The sequence below is a fragment of the Trichomycterus rosablanca genome, chromosome 20, assembly GCF_030014385.1.
Source record: "Trichomycterus rosablanca isolate fTriRos1 chromosome 20, fTriRos1.hap1, whole genome shotgun sequence".
NCBI classification, from domain to species: Eukaryota; Metazoa; Chordata; class Actinopteri; order Siluriformes; family Trichomycteridae; genus Trichomycterus; species Trichomycterus rosablanca.
The window spans coordinates 13,049,675-13,064,868 of record NC_086007.1 but is presented as its reverse complement, the minus strand read 5'-3'; the positions used below and the strand labels follow the sequence as shown (position 1 = coordinate 13,064,868).

The 15,194-nt window shown below is 42.6% G+C and overlaps 1 protein-coding gene across 7 annotated transcripts in view; it reads right to left on the bottom strand.

The window, feature by feature from the left end:
* msi2b (musashi RNA-binding protein 2b) overlaps nt 1–15,194 on the bottom strand; it is a 451,597-nt gene that overhangs the window by 306,581 nt on the left and 129,822 nt on the right. For all 7 annotated transcript variants that reach the window (XM_063017232.1, XM_063017233.1, XM_063017230.1 and 4 more), the window contains exon 6: nt 10,247–10,339. In XM_063017232.1, coding sequence (XP_062873302.1) covers nt 10,247–10,339 — 93 coding nt within the window. The remainder of the gene's footprint in view (nt 1–10,246; nt 10,340–15,194) is intronic.

The following is a 15,194-nucleotide window of genomic DNA, read 5'->3' as shown; positions in this document are numbered from 1 at the left end:
CCTTTTATGCTGTTTATGCCACAGGACCACTACAGAGTAGTTATTATTTTGGTGGTGGATCATTCTTAGCACTGTAAGTGTGTGTTGTGCTGGTATGAGTGGATCAGACACAGCAATGCCGATGTATGTTTTAAACACCTAACTGTCACTGCTGGACTGAGAATCGTCCACCAACCAAAAACATCCAGCCAACAGCGCCCTGTGGGCAGCGCCCTGTGACCACTGTTGAAGGTCTATAGATAGATGAGCGATCTAAGGTGGACCAACTAGGTAGGAGTGTCTAATAGATTGGACAGCATTAAAACTCCACTCATACCAGCACAACACACACTAACACACCACCACCATGTCATTGTCACTGCAGTGCTGAGAATCATCCACCACCTAAATAATACCTGCTCTGTGGTGGTCCTGACCATTGAATAACAGCATGAAAGGGGGGTAACAATGCATGCAGAAAAACAGAAGGACTACAGTCAGTAATTGTAGAACTACAAAGTGCTTCTTTACGGTAGGTTAAGCCGATAAAATGGACAGTGAATGTAGAAACAAAGAGGTGGTTTTAATGTTATGGCTGATCAGTGTATTTATCTGTTCCGTTTTCAATACATTAATACAGTTCGTGTTCACTGAGTATCTTCTTCTGAACACAAGAAGTTCAAATTTAAGCTTAGCCTGTGATATTTTAAATCCAAGCAACACTCCAAGTTCATAAATACCATCTTTTTTCTCTGTACAGGGGCTTTGAAGGAAAAGCAATTAGTATAAAGCGTGATTAGCAGGTTAGATTAACTTACAAGAATGTTGAAAAGCTCTTTAATCAAGACCAGATAAGTGAGAAAAAGGTGGATTCACCCTTTGATGAACACATGGATTTGTACCTTATGGGCTATTAGCTTTTAAAGAACAAAGGACCATGGCATCAAAGCACAGAGAGAGAAAAAACACTATCTAATATAATAGACCCGCAGGTAACGTACTGTGGAAATGTTTAATAACGATTTAAAAAGAGCAGATGTGAAAATAATAGCCTGTATGGCTTAAATAACGTTCCCTTATTCCTCGTTTTAATAATGTCATGCTCTCTGATGAATAAAAGGCTTTTAATTGCAACAGTAGCCGATCAATGTAAGGAGAATTATAAATGGACAGTATTAGCCAGGGTCTGCATGAAAAGCTTCAAAATGAAAGCAGTTTAAGAGGAACGGAACAAGAAAGAAAAAGCACCGCAGACAGAATCTAACTAAAAATCGCTGCCAAGAAGACGTCCAACTTGCTATCCTCAAGTGGGTGTTTAAAAAAATCACCCCCCTCCCACCGACTGCTGGCAACATTGTCAATACTCAGAGCAAACAAAGGTCAGGGAGAATATTAAATCATTTGTCTCTTTTTTTCCCGAACAGCTTGATCAGTTCGCTTTTTATTCCTAGTGTTTTAAAGCCCATAACCGCGAGTGATATCGCCGGCTTTCAAGCTTCGCGGCAGTCCCTACAGCTGACGAGAAATCTTCTGGGTGCACGAGGGGGCTCCTTTTTTCTCTGCACAAAAGTGCTTTAAATGACATGCACACCAAATGTAAGATGGCAAATATTAGTCAGTGCTGCTCTCTTGTGTTTAAGACCATTAAAATAAGAATATTATTATCATTCTGTGCATAAAAACAGCTTTTAAAAGCAATGAGGTTTTTTTTTCTAATAAAAAAAGAAAGCTTATGCCACTCAGGTGGCGCAGCGGTAAAAACACACGCTGGAACCAGAGCTTGCCGGCTGAGACCGAGCGGCCACATGAACACCGATTGGCCTGTTGTTCATATGTGCGGGACTAAGCCGGATATGGTCTCTCTCTCATGACTGGTGCAATTACGACCTCTGCTGGCTGATTGATGGCGCCTGCACAGAGATGAGAAAAGAGTGCTCTCAGGGTGTGTCCCTCCGTACACGCAGCTAAGCTGCACTGCACTCGTCAAAGTGTAGGTGATAAGACGCATACGACGTGCTGCCCACGTGTCGGAGGGGGCGTGGGTTAGCTTCGTTCTCCTCAATCAGAGCAGAGATGATGCAATGGGGCAATTGGACGTGCTAAAAAGGGAGAAAAAGGGGAGAAAATGCATAAAGAAAATATAAAATAAATAACTAAATAAAGCTTATTAGAACAAGGGGAAAAAACTGGCAGCTAGTGTGAGCGGCATAGGTTCGAATGTAAGGTGTGAGGAGACAGATGGGTTTGAAGTCGCACACCAAATGCTGTTTAAAAAAAGTAGAAGAAACAGACACGGATCAATCTCGGGCTCGGGAAGATCAGTGACACCGCTCGTGGAGGGGGCAACCGAATAAGGCCGCTCTGAGCCGCTGGCCTTAGTGTGCACCGAAATCAATTGTGTTTTCAATCTTCACAAGAAGATTTGGTTTCTTTGGTTGGCACGGGCGTTATGAAAACCATTTTGAGAGCTTGTTAAAGAGTCCGTCGTGAAACAAACACAGCCGTGGACTTGGAGCGACTTCACAGGGGTGGAGGGATTGATGAAAGGAGGGAAGGAAGCAGGTGGAAAAGTAAGCATCACTTCAGAACTAATCCAGGAACTGAGTTGTGGGGGTAGGAGGTGAGGGGGCAGCGCTTTTCCACTTCCCGCGCTAACTCCTCGTTTGTTTTCACTTCTATTCTCCAGAGGGCACTGGAGAGCACAGTCTGTGATTGAGTATTACCGCCATTGTTAAGATTTTCTACCTTTTGTCAGCCACTTGTGTTTGGCCAGTGATGTGAGGTGAACATTTAAGTGCTTTGGGCTCCACAAAACCTCTAGTGTGAATATTACTGCTAAGTCCCTTCTGAGAACAGAACATGCCAGCCAGCTGCAAATATTGAATATTGAATTGATTTCAACTGCAAAATATCATCAAATCTCAGCTCTGCTACCGGCAGGCTGGGCGCCTACACGGACAATGATTGGCTCGTCCGTTGGGTTGGATGCCGGAGGGAATTCCTCATGACGTCGGTGCCTGCACAGACACGGGGGATAATAAAGATCAGTGCATGACTCTCCATATGCAACACCAAGCCCTATATGAACTCGCCTCATGCAGGTGAAAAGAAGCAGTCAGCTACTGCACAAGTGACAGAGGGGGTGTGTATTAGTCACGGCTCTTCTTAGTCAGGAGTGGAGGTCAGCAACAGTAGAGGAATCGAAATGCAATCTGGTAATTGGATACGACTAGATTGGGAGGAAAATTAGGAGAAAAGGCAAAAAACAAAGAAAGAAAAAAAATCCAGTGGTTAGATGGATTGTTAAGGTAATATTATGGAGGATGCAGTGTTGTTAAAGACACAGTATTGTTAAATACCATATGTTGTTGAAATGGTCAGGTGCCCAAACACTTGGCCTAAATTCACGGTAAAATTTGCATTTCACGGCAGTCATTGAATTACACTCATGAACTGAAACTACAATACACAGCACAGCCTATCTTAACGGTTGAACGTAAATCCAGTTATGGTCTCAGAAACTAAAATTTTCATCCATGTTTTGACACCCCCACCCCCCTCCCGTGTCCACAGTTGTCCAAGTATTGGTTGGGAGTTTTCCAAACTCAGTTACCAGAGTTGTGTTTTTAGCTGCATTACACTTCAATATCTTGGACATTTTGATTAATCGATTGCTAACTGAATTGCCGTAGGATTGCTAAGACCGCCTCATAGTGCAAATTAACCAGTAAAATTGAGGCACTTGGACGCTACATGTATTAAAAATGTTCAATCGCTAAACACTAACCTTAAATTTTGAATTTCACAGCAAATTTCATAGTGCACGAGAAAATGCTCATTTCACAGTCCGTGAATTAGGTAGGGCCTTATGTATTATTTATTTATTAAAATTTTTATATATATATATATATATACAGGGGTTGGACAAAATAACTGAAACACCTGTCATTTTAGTGTGGGAGGTTTCATGGCTAAATTGGACCAGTCTGGTGGCCAATCTTCATTAATTGCACATTGCACCAGTAAGAGCAGAGTGTGAAGGTTCAATTAGCAGGTTAAGAGCACAGTTTTGCTCAAAATATTGCAATGCACACAACATTATGGGTGACATACCAGAGTTCAAAAGAGGACAAATTGTTGGTGCACGTCTTGCTGGCGCATCTGTGACCAAGACAGCAAGTCTTTGTGATGTATCAAGAGCCACGGTATCCAGGGTAATGTCAGCATACCACCAAGAAGGACAAACCACATCCAACAGGATTAACTGTGGACGCAAGAGGAAGCTGTCTGAAAGGGATGTTCGGGTGCTAACCTGGATTGTATCCAAAAAACATAAAACCACGGCTGCCCAAATCACGGCAGAATTAAATGTGCACCTCAACTCTCCTGTTTCCACCAGAACTGTCCGTCGGGAGCTCCACAGGGTCAATATACACGGCCGGGCTGCTATAGCCAAACCTTTGGTCACTCGTGCCAATGCCAAACGTCGGTTTCAATGGTGCAAGGAGCGCAAATCTTGGGCTGTGGACAATGTGAAACATGTATTGTTCTCTGATGAGTCCACCTTTACTGTTTTCCCCACATCCGGGAGAGTTACGGTGTGGAGAAGCCCCAAAGAAGCGTACCACCCAGACTGTTGCATGCCCAGAGTGAAGCATGGGGGTGGATCAGTGATGGTTTGGGCTGCCATATCATGGTATTCCCTTGGCCCAATACTTGTGCTAGATGGGCGCGTCACTGCCAAGGACTACCGAACCATTCTGGAGGACCATGTGCATCCAATGGCGGTGCCGTGTATCAGGATGACAATGCACCAATACACACAAAAAAACTGGTGAAAGATTGGTTTGATGAACATGAAAGTGAAGTTGAACATCTCCCATGGCCTGCACAGTCACCAGATCTAAATATTATTGAGCCACTTTGGGGTGTTTTGGAGAAGCGAGTCAGGAAACGTTTTCCTCCACCAGCATCACGTAGTGACCTGGCCACTATCCTGCAAGAAGAATGGCTTAAAATCCCTCTGACCACTGTGCAGGACTTGTATATGTCATCTCCAAGACGAATTGACGCTGTATTGGCCGCAAAAGGAGGCCCTACACCATACTACTAAATTATTGTGGTCTAAAACCAGGCGTTTCAGTTATTTTGTCCAACCCCTGTATATATATATATATATATATATATACACACACACACACACACACACACAAGGGTTCTTCAAAAAGTTTCCACACTTTTTTTAACTCCATTTATTAAGAATTTCCAAAACAAATGACATCACTCGTCAACAACGTTGCCTTCCAATGCATTTTCCCACCGTCGTACCAACTTTTTAATGCCATTAGCCAAAAACATGTTTGGTTAAGCGTGTAGCCACTGATGTACCGCTGCTTTCACATCATCACCACATGAAAACCTTCTTCCCCTTAAAGCTTTCAGATGGCGCTAAATCTATAAGCTCTCTCAGACACGACCAATCACTACTTCACCCACCATCACAGTCTCCAACGAAAATATATAAGGGGGCATAAACTTTTTGAAGATCCCTCTACCATGCGTTCAGTCACCGCTTTACTGTGTACGGAGTGACAAAGCCTCGGAGGTACACTCCAAAAAGCAAATCCATAAACACCTCCATTAAATGAGCTTATCAAATGAGACTTTAAGTGCCCACTGATGCGAGAACGCTTGCGCTAGGTGCTAACAGAGCGGAGCATGGTTTTTATTACCTGAGCCTGAGGTGAATCGAAACATTGTTATTAAATCTTAGCGGTTCACCAGGTATGTTAAATTAACACTGAGCGATTTCAGTGTTGTCATTATGGGAAGCGTACGTTTACAGCTTTTTGTACCGTGTTATTCACTTCTTTTCAGTATGTTTTAACATACAGAGACAGAACGACATGACAGTCGTGTCCACATCCTGTTATTCAACTTATTATTATGTCTTGTTTACCCACCGTACAGTATGGTTACAAAAAGTCCACCTTAAAAACTTTTCCATGTGTGGTTACTATAGCACTAGTGAAGAAAAAATGATAGTAAAACATTATATGGTCAAAAGTAAGTGGACAACCTTCTAATTAATTTTTACCTCACCCCTACTTTCATACTAATGTTTTTTTATTCACCCACATTGGTCACTCCTGTCTGTCCTAGTTCTGCACTCACTCGCTCCCGGACAGAGTAAGTTAAAAGCTCCCACCCAGCCCGATATGGGAACGAGGGCACAGGAAGCATAAAAGCCTGATTGTGGCTGGGCAGCGGCTTGGAAACAACTCTCTGGCCTAATGAAAGCACAGCCAGGTTACAGCAGGGCAGCGAAGTCCACTGCGAGCGGAATGAAACCAGGACAGAGTGGGGGTGGAGAGAAGGCAGCAGTGACGTAGTGGGCAGCAGTTTCAGCTTAGCTACATAAATGCACTTTGTTTGGAGACGCAGCCCAAGCTGATTACGATAAACCTATGACTAAGTAGAAGCCGTCTAATTAAACTGGACAAGCTGGTAGGAGGCAGAAAGGTGGAGGAAGCCTTGTTAGGAGATCATCATGACAAGTGTATACTCTACAAAGTCAAAAGTATGTAGACACCTCATCTATTTGGTGTATTTAACAGTTTTACTCACACCAACTGCTAACAGGTGTATAAATTCAAAGAGTAGAACGGGTCAGACAGAGATTGGGGCATCACAGGACGCCACCTTTCTTAGAAACAAGGTCAGCAAGCTTAAGATCAACTGGAGATGTGTAACCATGAGTTCAAACTAGCAGACGGCAAGTCACCAATATCGCTACAGATTTGTCTCTACTGGTGACAGTGTTTTAATTTGTAGAAATGCTCGGACCAGTTTGTTGAGGTAAAATTATTAGTGGGCAAAAGCTTATCCAATCGACTGTACACACACCGTTTACTACAGTTTGAAATGTACACTGATCAGACATAACATTATGACTACCTTCCTAATATTGTGTTGGCCCCCCTTTTGCTGCCAAAACAGCCCTGCAACTGTGATGCACTGTACACCAGTCTGTCAGAACCAGCATTAGCTTCTTCAGCAATTTGAGTTACAGTAGCTCGCCTGCCAGCCTTCGCTCCCAACGTGCATCATTGAGCCTTGGCCGCCCATGACCCTGTCGCTGGTTTACCACTGTTCCTTCCTTGGACCACTTTTAATAGAAACTGACCACTGCAGACCGGGAACACCCCACAAGAGCTGCAGTTTTGGAGATGTTCTGACCCAGTCGTCTAGCCATCACAATTTGGCCCGTGTCAAACTGGCTCAAATCCTTACGCTTGCCCATTTTTCCTGCTTCTAACACATCAACTTTAAGGATAAAATATTCATTTGCTGCTTAATATATCCCACCCACTAACAGGTGCTGTGATGAAGAGATAATCAGTGTTATTCACTTAACCTGTCAGTGGTCATAATGTTATGCCAAGGCGGTGTATGTATGAAACCGATGTACGATATTCCTTTATTTGAGGACCAGATAGATTGTGTCAGTATTGTGTGTATTTATTATACATATACTTGTGTTTACACAGTTAAGGCACTGCTTAATGTTTTGTTTTTCTACTGTACAGCATTACCTCACTATGGTTTTCTTATATTTTATTATTTTATCTGGTATAAAACGTTCATATATTTTTTTAACCTGGTAATAATAAGTGTAAACAAAAGCAAGTATAACCCCGGCCTTAAAGACACTGAGAAAAAGTGTAAGTGTGTGTGTGTGGTGTCTTCCGAGGTGTAAGCTGTCATGAAGCAAAAAAGGGTTCAGGAAGAGCACAGCATCCACAGAGACAGATCCTGTGACCCTCTCGCCCCATGCCACCTGCTCTCCTTCCAGGAAACGCCTCCTGTGCCCACGATGGCACTATTAATTGGCCCGTACGCGAACACACACACACACACACACACACACACACAGTTTAGCTTATCCTGCAGCAGCAAACCTCTATGTAGGCAGACATGCAGAGTTATCAAGGGATTGCTACAAATTACCATACAGCCTACCCAACAGAAAACACGCTCAGCGACTTCAGGCTTTCAAACACACACACACACACATACACACGTGCGTTCGGATTACACAAACGCCACAATACTTCGAATTTCCATTATTGATTTCCATTGCTACCTTTTTACACCAAACGCCAGCACCCTTAATTAGAACAGCGATTCGGTTACTTTACCTAATTAGACAGTTCATTACCTGACCAATCTTTTTCCAATTCAACAGCAAACACCACAAACAGCCGTTTACCCAGGAATTATTGAATACCTTTTAAATTCCAATAAAATACCTTCTGAGTTTGGAAGACAATGAAACTTTTACATTTTAAATAACACACCTACTAGGTCACAGGGCACCGGCTGCACCAAGATGATCTTAAATGCTAAAGGAATTCAAGCTACAGCCCATTTCTGCGACAATTGCATCAACCAATGCCCGGGTACTACTTGTTGGTTTATCTTTGAGTGACATTGTAGAAATGACTTGCCAAGCAACCTGTATTTTTAATAATCATTTAATTTTAATATCACAATTTAATTTAATAATCATAATCAAATAGAAAACAATGAACAAGTGACAAAGAAAGACAGGGATAGTGGTTGTCTAGTAGGTAAAGCTTTGAACTATCAATCAAAAGGTTGTAGGTTTGAATCCTGGCTCCACTGTTGGGCATTTGAGCCCAACCCTTTACCCTGGCATCTCCAAGGGTGTCAAACAATAGCTGACCCTGTGATAGGAAGTAAATGTGCCTTAATGTGTGAGTAAGCATTAAGTGTAAGTGTGTTGGGCAGTGATGGCTTAGTGGTTAAGGTACTGGCCTAGTAATCAGAAGGTTGCTGGTTCAAGCCCTTAACCCTCAATTGCTCAAAATTGTGTTCAGTCATAATTGTAAGTCGCTTTGGATAAAGGTGTCTGCTAAATGCCGAAAAAGTAAATGTCAAGAAGAAGGTCATGTGTTTGGTTAAACGGCAGCTGTAGCCTAGTGGTTAAGGTACTGGTCCAGTAATCAAATGGTTGCTGGTTCAAGCCTCACCACTGCCAGGTTGCCACTGTTGGGCCCTTGAGCAAGGCCCTTAACCCTCAATTGCTTCATGTAATGTAAATGTGTTGCCTTGCAATAAATCGACACCCTGTTCAGGGTCTTCCTTGTGCCCAGTATGTTGGAGTGGTGGTGGAATCAAAATGATCAAGATGAAGCAGTTAGTTAAAACACATTAATTAGTATTTGTTTAATAATACAGCTTTTCTCCCTAATCTAGTCATAGCCAATCGCCCTGATTGCATTACGCTTCCCCTCTACCGATACTACCCTCCACTGCTGACTACAGAGCGCCGCAACTGACACACTCCCCCTTTGGCACGTGTGCAGTACCGACTGCATCTTTTCACCTGCATGAGGCGAGTTCATATGCAGATCAGCTTTGTGTGCGGAGAGCCACACCCTGATCAACGCATTATTGCTCGACTCAGCCAGTAGAGGCTGTAGCTGCATCAGTTATGAGGAGTCCCTGGTCTGGCTTCCCACACTGTATGAACAACAGTCAATCGTTGTTCATGTAGGCGCCCAGCCTGCCGGATGGCAGAGCTGAGATTTGAAACGACGTGTTCGAAATCTCAGCTCTGGTGTGCTAGAGTGTTTTACCGCTGCACCACCTGAGTGCCATAATAAAGCCTTTATATTACTCCTGTTTTTATTTTGGTCATGATAAATACAAAACTTGACAGTTTGATTTTGCTTTTTTAATTTATTTAATTTATTTATTTTTTAATAATGTTAAATCCAGACCTGAGACACTGGAGCACCATGCAACCCACTGACTTTAAATATAGAATTTTAACCTAGAATTAAACATGAAGAAATAAAAAAGACCTACATTTAAGTAATAAAAAAAAGGTTGAAAACTGATGTCCGTGGGTGGTGGATTTGCATAACTGACTGCTGCGTCATCAGAGTGACCTTATGTCCGGGCTTTAAAATATATTGGTTGGTGCAATAGTCCGGTGAGTACAAATAAACACCCACAAGGCCCTTGGTGCAGCCTGCCCCATAAGACCAAGAATGTAGCCCTGTAACCAATCTCCATCAGCAAAACACAACTCTACACAGAACGTAGCTTAATCCAATCAAGACATTTAACTGTACGTAAAGAAACACTTCTTGCACACAGTGCGTTCCAAATTAAACAATATTTATTCAAAGAAAACCAGCGCAGCCATGCAAACTTTCAAATCAAAAGACGTTACCTGGCCAAACTGTTCGAAATACTGCTTTACATCTTCAACTACTGTGTTAGCTGATAATCCGCCTACGAATATTTTCTTTGTTCTTGTGACCATCTGTAAAAGAAGAAAAAAGAAGAGATTAAGTCCATGTGATAGCAGACTTGAAACAAAGGGAACTGGGGGGGGGGGGGGGTTGGAGCCAAGGAGAACTAGGAATACGTCCAGTTTCCCACAGGGAGTATGCAGAGGTGGCACTGTGTGTGATTGGCTGAAAGTGAAAATGTGATGCACATGCCGGGGTAACACATTCCCCGCTGTACACACTGCTGCAATCACTACCTGTTTGTTCCCTCGGTATTACCTCCAGATTTCACACTTTTTTTGTCCACCGAGAGAAAACACCTGAGCTGTGAATGTGAAGTGAAGTGAAAAAGATCTCTCCGGTTTCATGGCCCATTGCGGGAAAACTAGGACAAAGAGTTTTTTAAGAAAAAAACAGATTTATTGAAGCTGGTGAAGTGGTTTTATAGATCTTCAAAGACATGCTAATGGAGATGCAAACAAAGGTGTTGAAAAGCTTTAAATCTCCGAGGTCCAAATTGATCTGTTCAGCTGAGCAAGATCTCAACAAGACAGACAGCTTCAGAGGTTACCGACATCTCCGTTATACAACAGGAACATTTTTCAAAACACAATTACGGTGAAGGGAGCCCCAATTTCTTCCCCAGCACACTTAATTGCGTTGAGTTTGAGTTCTGAGATCACATAGCTCACCTTTCACAAAGGGCAATGCTAATTGCTAACAAGAAAGCTCCTTAGGCAATGATATGTCGCTTTTGAAGTTCGGAATTAAACAGACTATATCCGACCTGTCGGGTCAGCGTGTGAGTATCTGGAAGGGTTATTAGCCAGGGGAGGAATCATCTTCACACAGACCGTCCTAAGGAGGTTCAAATGATTTTGAGAAGAGGCCAACTGCCTTATGAAAGTGAGTAAAGACTGCTAGAAACAATGTTGCTGACTCATTTTCGAAGTTCCTCCAATTAGGTATAAGCTTCTCAGAAGTCAAGTCATGTCAATTTTATTTGTATAGCGCTTTTTACAATGAACATCGTCTCAAAGTAACTTTACAGAATCCAGGACCGACAGACCAAAAACCCCTGTTGAACAAGCCGAGGGCGACAGTGGTAAGGAAAAACTCCCTTAACATTACCAAAAGAAACCTTAGAAGGAACCAGCAGGGACCCATCCTCCTTGGGTGAAGAAGAATCTTAGAATTTTACTTCTCATTGTAACTAAAGAGGTGCAGAAGTGGGAAATCTGGCAACCTTAAAATCACTAGTCCATTACCCTAAACATTCAGGTACCACTGCCCTGTGATATACACTGATCAGCCATAACATTAAAACCACCTCCTTGTTTCTACACTCACTGTCCATTTTATCAGCTCCATTTACCATATGGAAGCACTTTGTAGTTCTACAATTACTGACTGTAGTCCATCTGCTCCTCTACATACTTTTTTAGCATGCTTTCACCCTGTTCTTCAGTAACACCACACTGCAGTGACACTGACATGGTGGTGGTGTTAGTGTGTGTTGTTCTGGTATAAGTGGATCAGACACAGCAGCACTGCTGGAGTTTCCACTCACTGTCCACTCTATTAGGCACTCCTAGTTGGTCCACCTTGTAGACGTCAGAGACGATCGCTCATCTATTGCTGCTGTTTGAGTTGGTCATATTCTAGACCTTCATCAGTGGTCACAGGACGCTGCCCACGGGGCGCTGTTGGCTGGATATTTTTGCTTGGTGGACTATTCTCAGTCCAGCAGTGACAGTGAGGTGTTTAAAAACTCCATCAGCGCTGCTGTGTCTTATCCACTCACACCAGCACAACACACACTAACACACCACCACCATGTCAGTGTCACTGCAGTGCTGAGAATCATCCAACACCCAAATAATACCTACTCTGTAGTGGTCCTGTGGGGGTCCTGACCGTTGAAGGACGGCATGAAATGGGGCTAACAAAGCATGCAGAGAAACAGATGGACTACAGTCAGTAATTGTGGAACCACAAAGTGCTCCTATATGGTAAGTGGAGCTAATAAAATGGACAGTGAGTGTAGAAACAAGTAGGTGGTTTTAATGTTATGGCTGATCGGTGTATATATTTGGAGCCCCAAGTGAATAAGGGCAAAATTTGTGTGGTGTAAAGTGTAAACTAGGCATTAAAAACCTAGATGATTTTAGCTATATACCATATCAAAGGAATCAAGAAACTGAAAGGTGGTTTGAAAAATAGATCCCTGAGGGAACAGTTTATGAACTGTAGATATTTTTGAAAGATCTGAAGGTCCAATTTCATTTTTATTTATTGAGCATTCCTCACTACAGCTCCAGTCAACTCTGTGTACTGAAATTCATAGCTCCTGCCCTTGTGTTGGCTACCTTCCACCCCAAAATCCTTCAGTGTATTTACTCATCTGCAGCCCTTTACGCCTAATCTATCCGATTTCCCCTGTTGTTCTGCAGGAGCCATGGCTGCATGATGCGTTGGTTGTTTTTAGTGCCGTCATTTTGTCCTCTTACAGAACTGGTTCATGGCTGATAGGATTCCTCAGGCCCAGGAACAGAGCAATATTTCTCTGCATTTCTCTTCATCATGACATTAGAAAACAGCAGGGCTCTGCTCTTTTAGCACTTGAGATGCTCCCTGGAGAGCAAGCTCTGCCTCACACACATTTGCATCCTGACTGTTGGTTTGGACAAGAATATGAGCAGCGATGGGCACTAGAGTCTCTCTGTCATGACATGCCAAAATTCGGATGCTTGCTGACTCATCAGGTCAGGACGGTTACCCCGTCAGCCAGCTGCTTTCAAGGACAGAATGTATCAGGTCCTCACTCGGGTTGGTAACATCTTTTATGCACTAAGCATACCTGACTTCAAACGTCCTTGTTTTTCCACTTCTCCAGTACACCAGTAATAAAAAATGCAACTTCCTGCAGTCGACTGTAATTAATCAGGTAGTGATGCAGAGCTCAGTCCACAGGGCTAAGATTAAGTACTGATGGAACAGTCTGATCCTATACCAACATACCAACATGCCCAAACAAGACCAAAAGCCCTCTAGGTAGTAACAGCTTTTCTACAAATCCAGTGCCTTTATTTCCAGCTGTGGCATCTTATTTTTTGTGCAAATTAAAAACACTGTTGGTCAAACACCCATCATGCTCATAGCAGTGATTAAAAACGAGGCTGCGAACATTTCTTCATTCTTTTTAACTGATTAATGTACAAATAAAACATTTCCAGTGTTTTCACTGACCAACTTGGTTGCATTTAGTAAATATGAGCAATTTTTGAATTCAAAGTCAGCAATACACACAAAAAAGTTGGCACAAGTTGGCACAAAGGCATGTTTACCACTGTGTTACATTTTAAATATTTGGTAACTGAAGACGCTAATTGTTAGCTGCTCAACAATCAATGGTCACTGTTGTCTGATTCCACTCTGACAGTTCCAAAGTGCAGGCAGGCCAGTCTATCACATACACTCTGAGTCTACAAAGCAATCCTATCATTGCACTTGCAGAATAAGGTCTTGCTGACATGACCATATACGTACCTCATAGGAAAAGACATCACCTTTAGGCAGCATATGTCTCTCTAAAACTCCAATATATGCCTCAGTGTCAATGCTACATTCACACATATGCAAGTCGCTCATGCCGTGGGGGCTGATGCACTTCTAGACCATGACAGATGTTGGCTTTTGCAACTTTCACTGATAACAGTCAAGATTGTCCTTTACGTCTTTGGCACAGAGAAGTCAATGCCTCTTTTCCTAAAAACAAGCTGAACCCTTGACCCATCTTACCACAGCACACATTCTCACTGTCATTTTAACCTTAGTTATTATTGAATTTTACAAAACTCTTCCAGAAAGGAAGATCAAAACTGATTAAACAAACTTAATTTAGGGGTTCTCAAGTGGCGCAGTAAAAACACAGTAGCACAATAGATCTGACATCTCAAACTCATCGGTTTGAATCTTAGCTCTGCACCATATATACACACAAAATGGGTGCGATACACCAACAACGATTGGCTGTTGTTCAAAGGGAGTGCCGGAGAGGATTCCTCATAACTGATGTAATTACGACCCCTGCTGGTCAAGGACAAATGGCAAAATGAATGGAACGCCCAGACCACCAACAAACTCCGTGAGATACACCCAAACGTCAGTGCTAAACCAAGAATTCACCAGGGACGACGCATAGATCAAGTCATATACACAAGGTGCCGAATCAACCACGCAAGAATAACCCACCAACACCTGGTAAAAGGAGAACCCCCCCAACCTGTGAAATCTGCCAAACACCTGTAACAATAAAACATATTCTGATGGAATGCCCCAAGTACACCAAGGAAAGAGAACAAGTGCACATGCCTGAAGCCATAAAAGAAGTTCTTATACAAGACAACACAAGAACAGTCCTAACCTACCTCGCAGCCATAAAAATAAAGATGAAAATATAAAATGGACCAAAATATAAAGACAGATACATAATACCTATTGTTGCCATTAAATGACACAAATGTGTTAAACATGGCGTTAAAATCCAAACAAACAAACAAACAAACGACCTCTGCTGGCTGATTGATGGCGCATGCACAGAGACGAGGGATAATGTAATCAGGGTGTGACTCTTCTTACACAAAGCTGATCCACATATGAACTCACTTTGATGCAGCTGGCTACTGCACACGTGTCATGTGTTAGTCATGGCTCTCCTTAGTCAGAGTGGAGGTCAACATCAGTAGAGAGGAAGCGTAATGCAATCGGGTAATTGGATACGACTAGATTGGGAGGAAAATTGCGAGGGGGATGCAAAAAACTTGTTTTAATTTATTTGTTTTAATTTCCTTGCTGATTCTAGATGGGATATTCAAAAACTTAAAA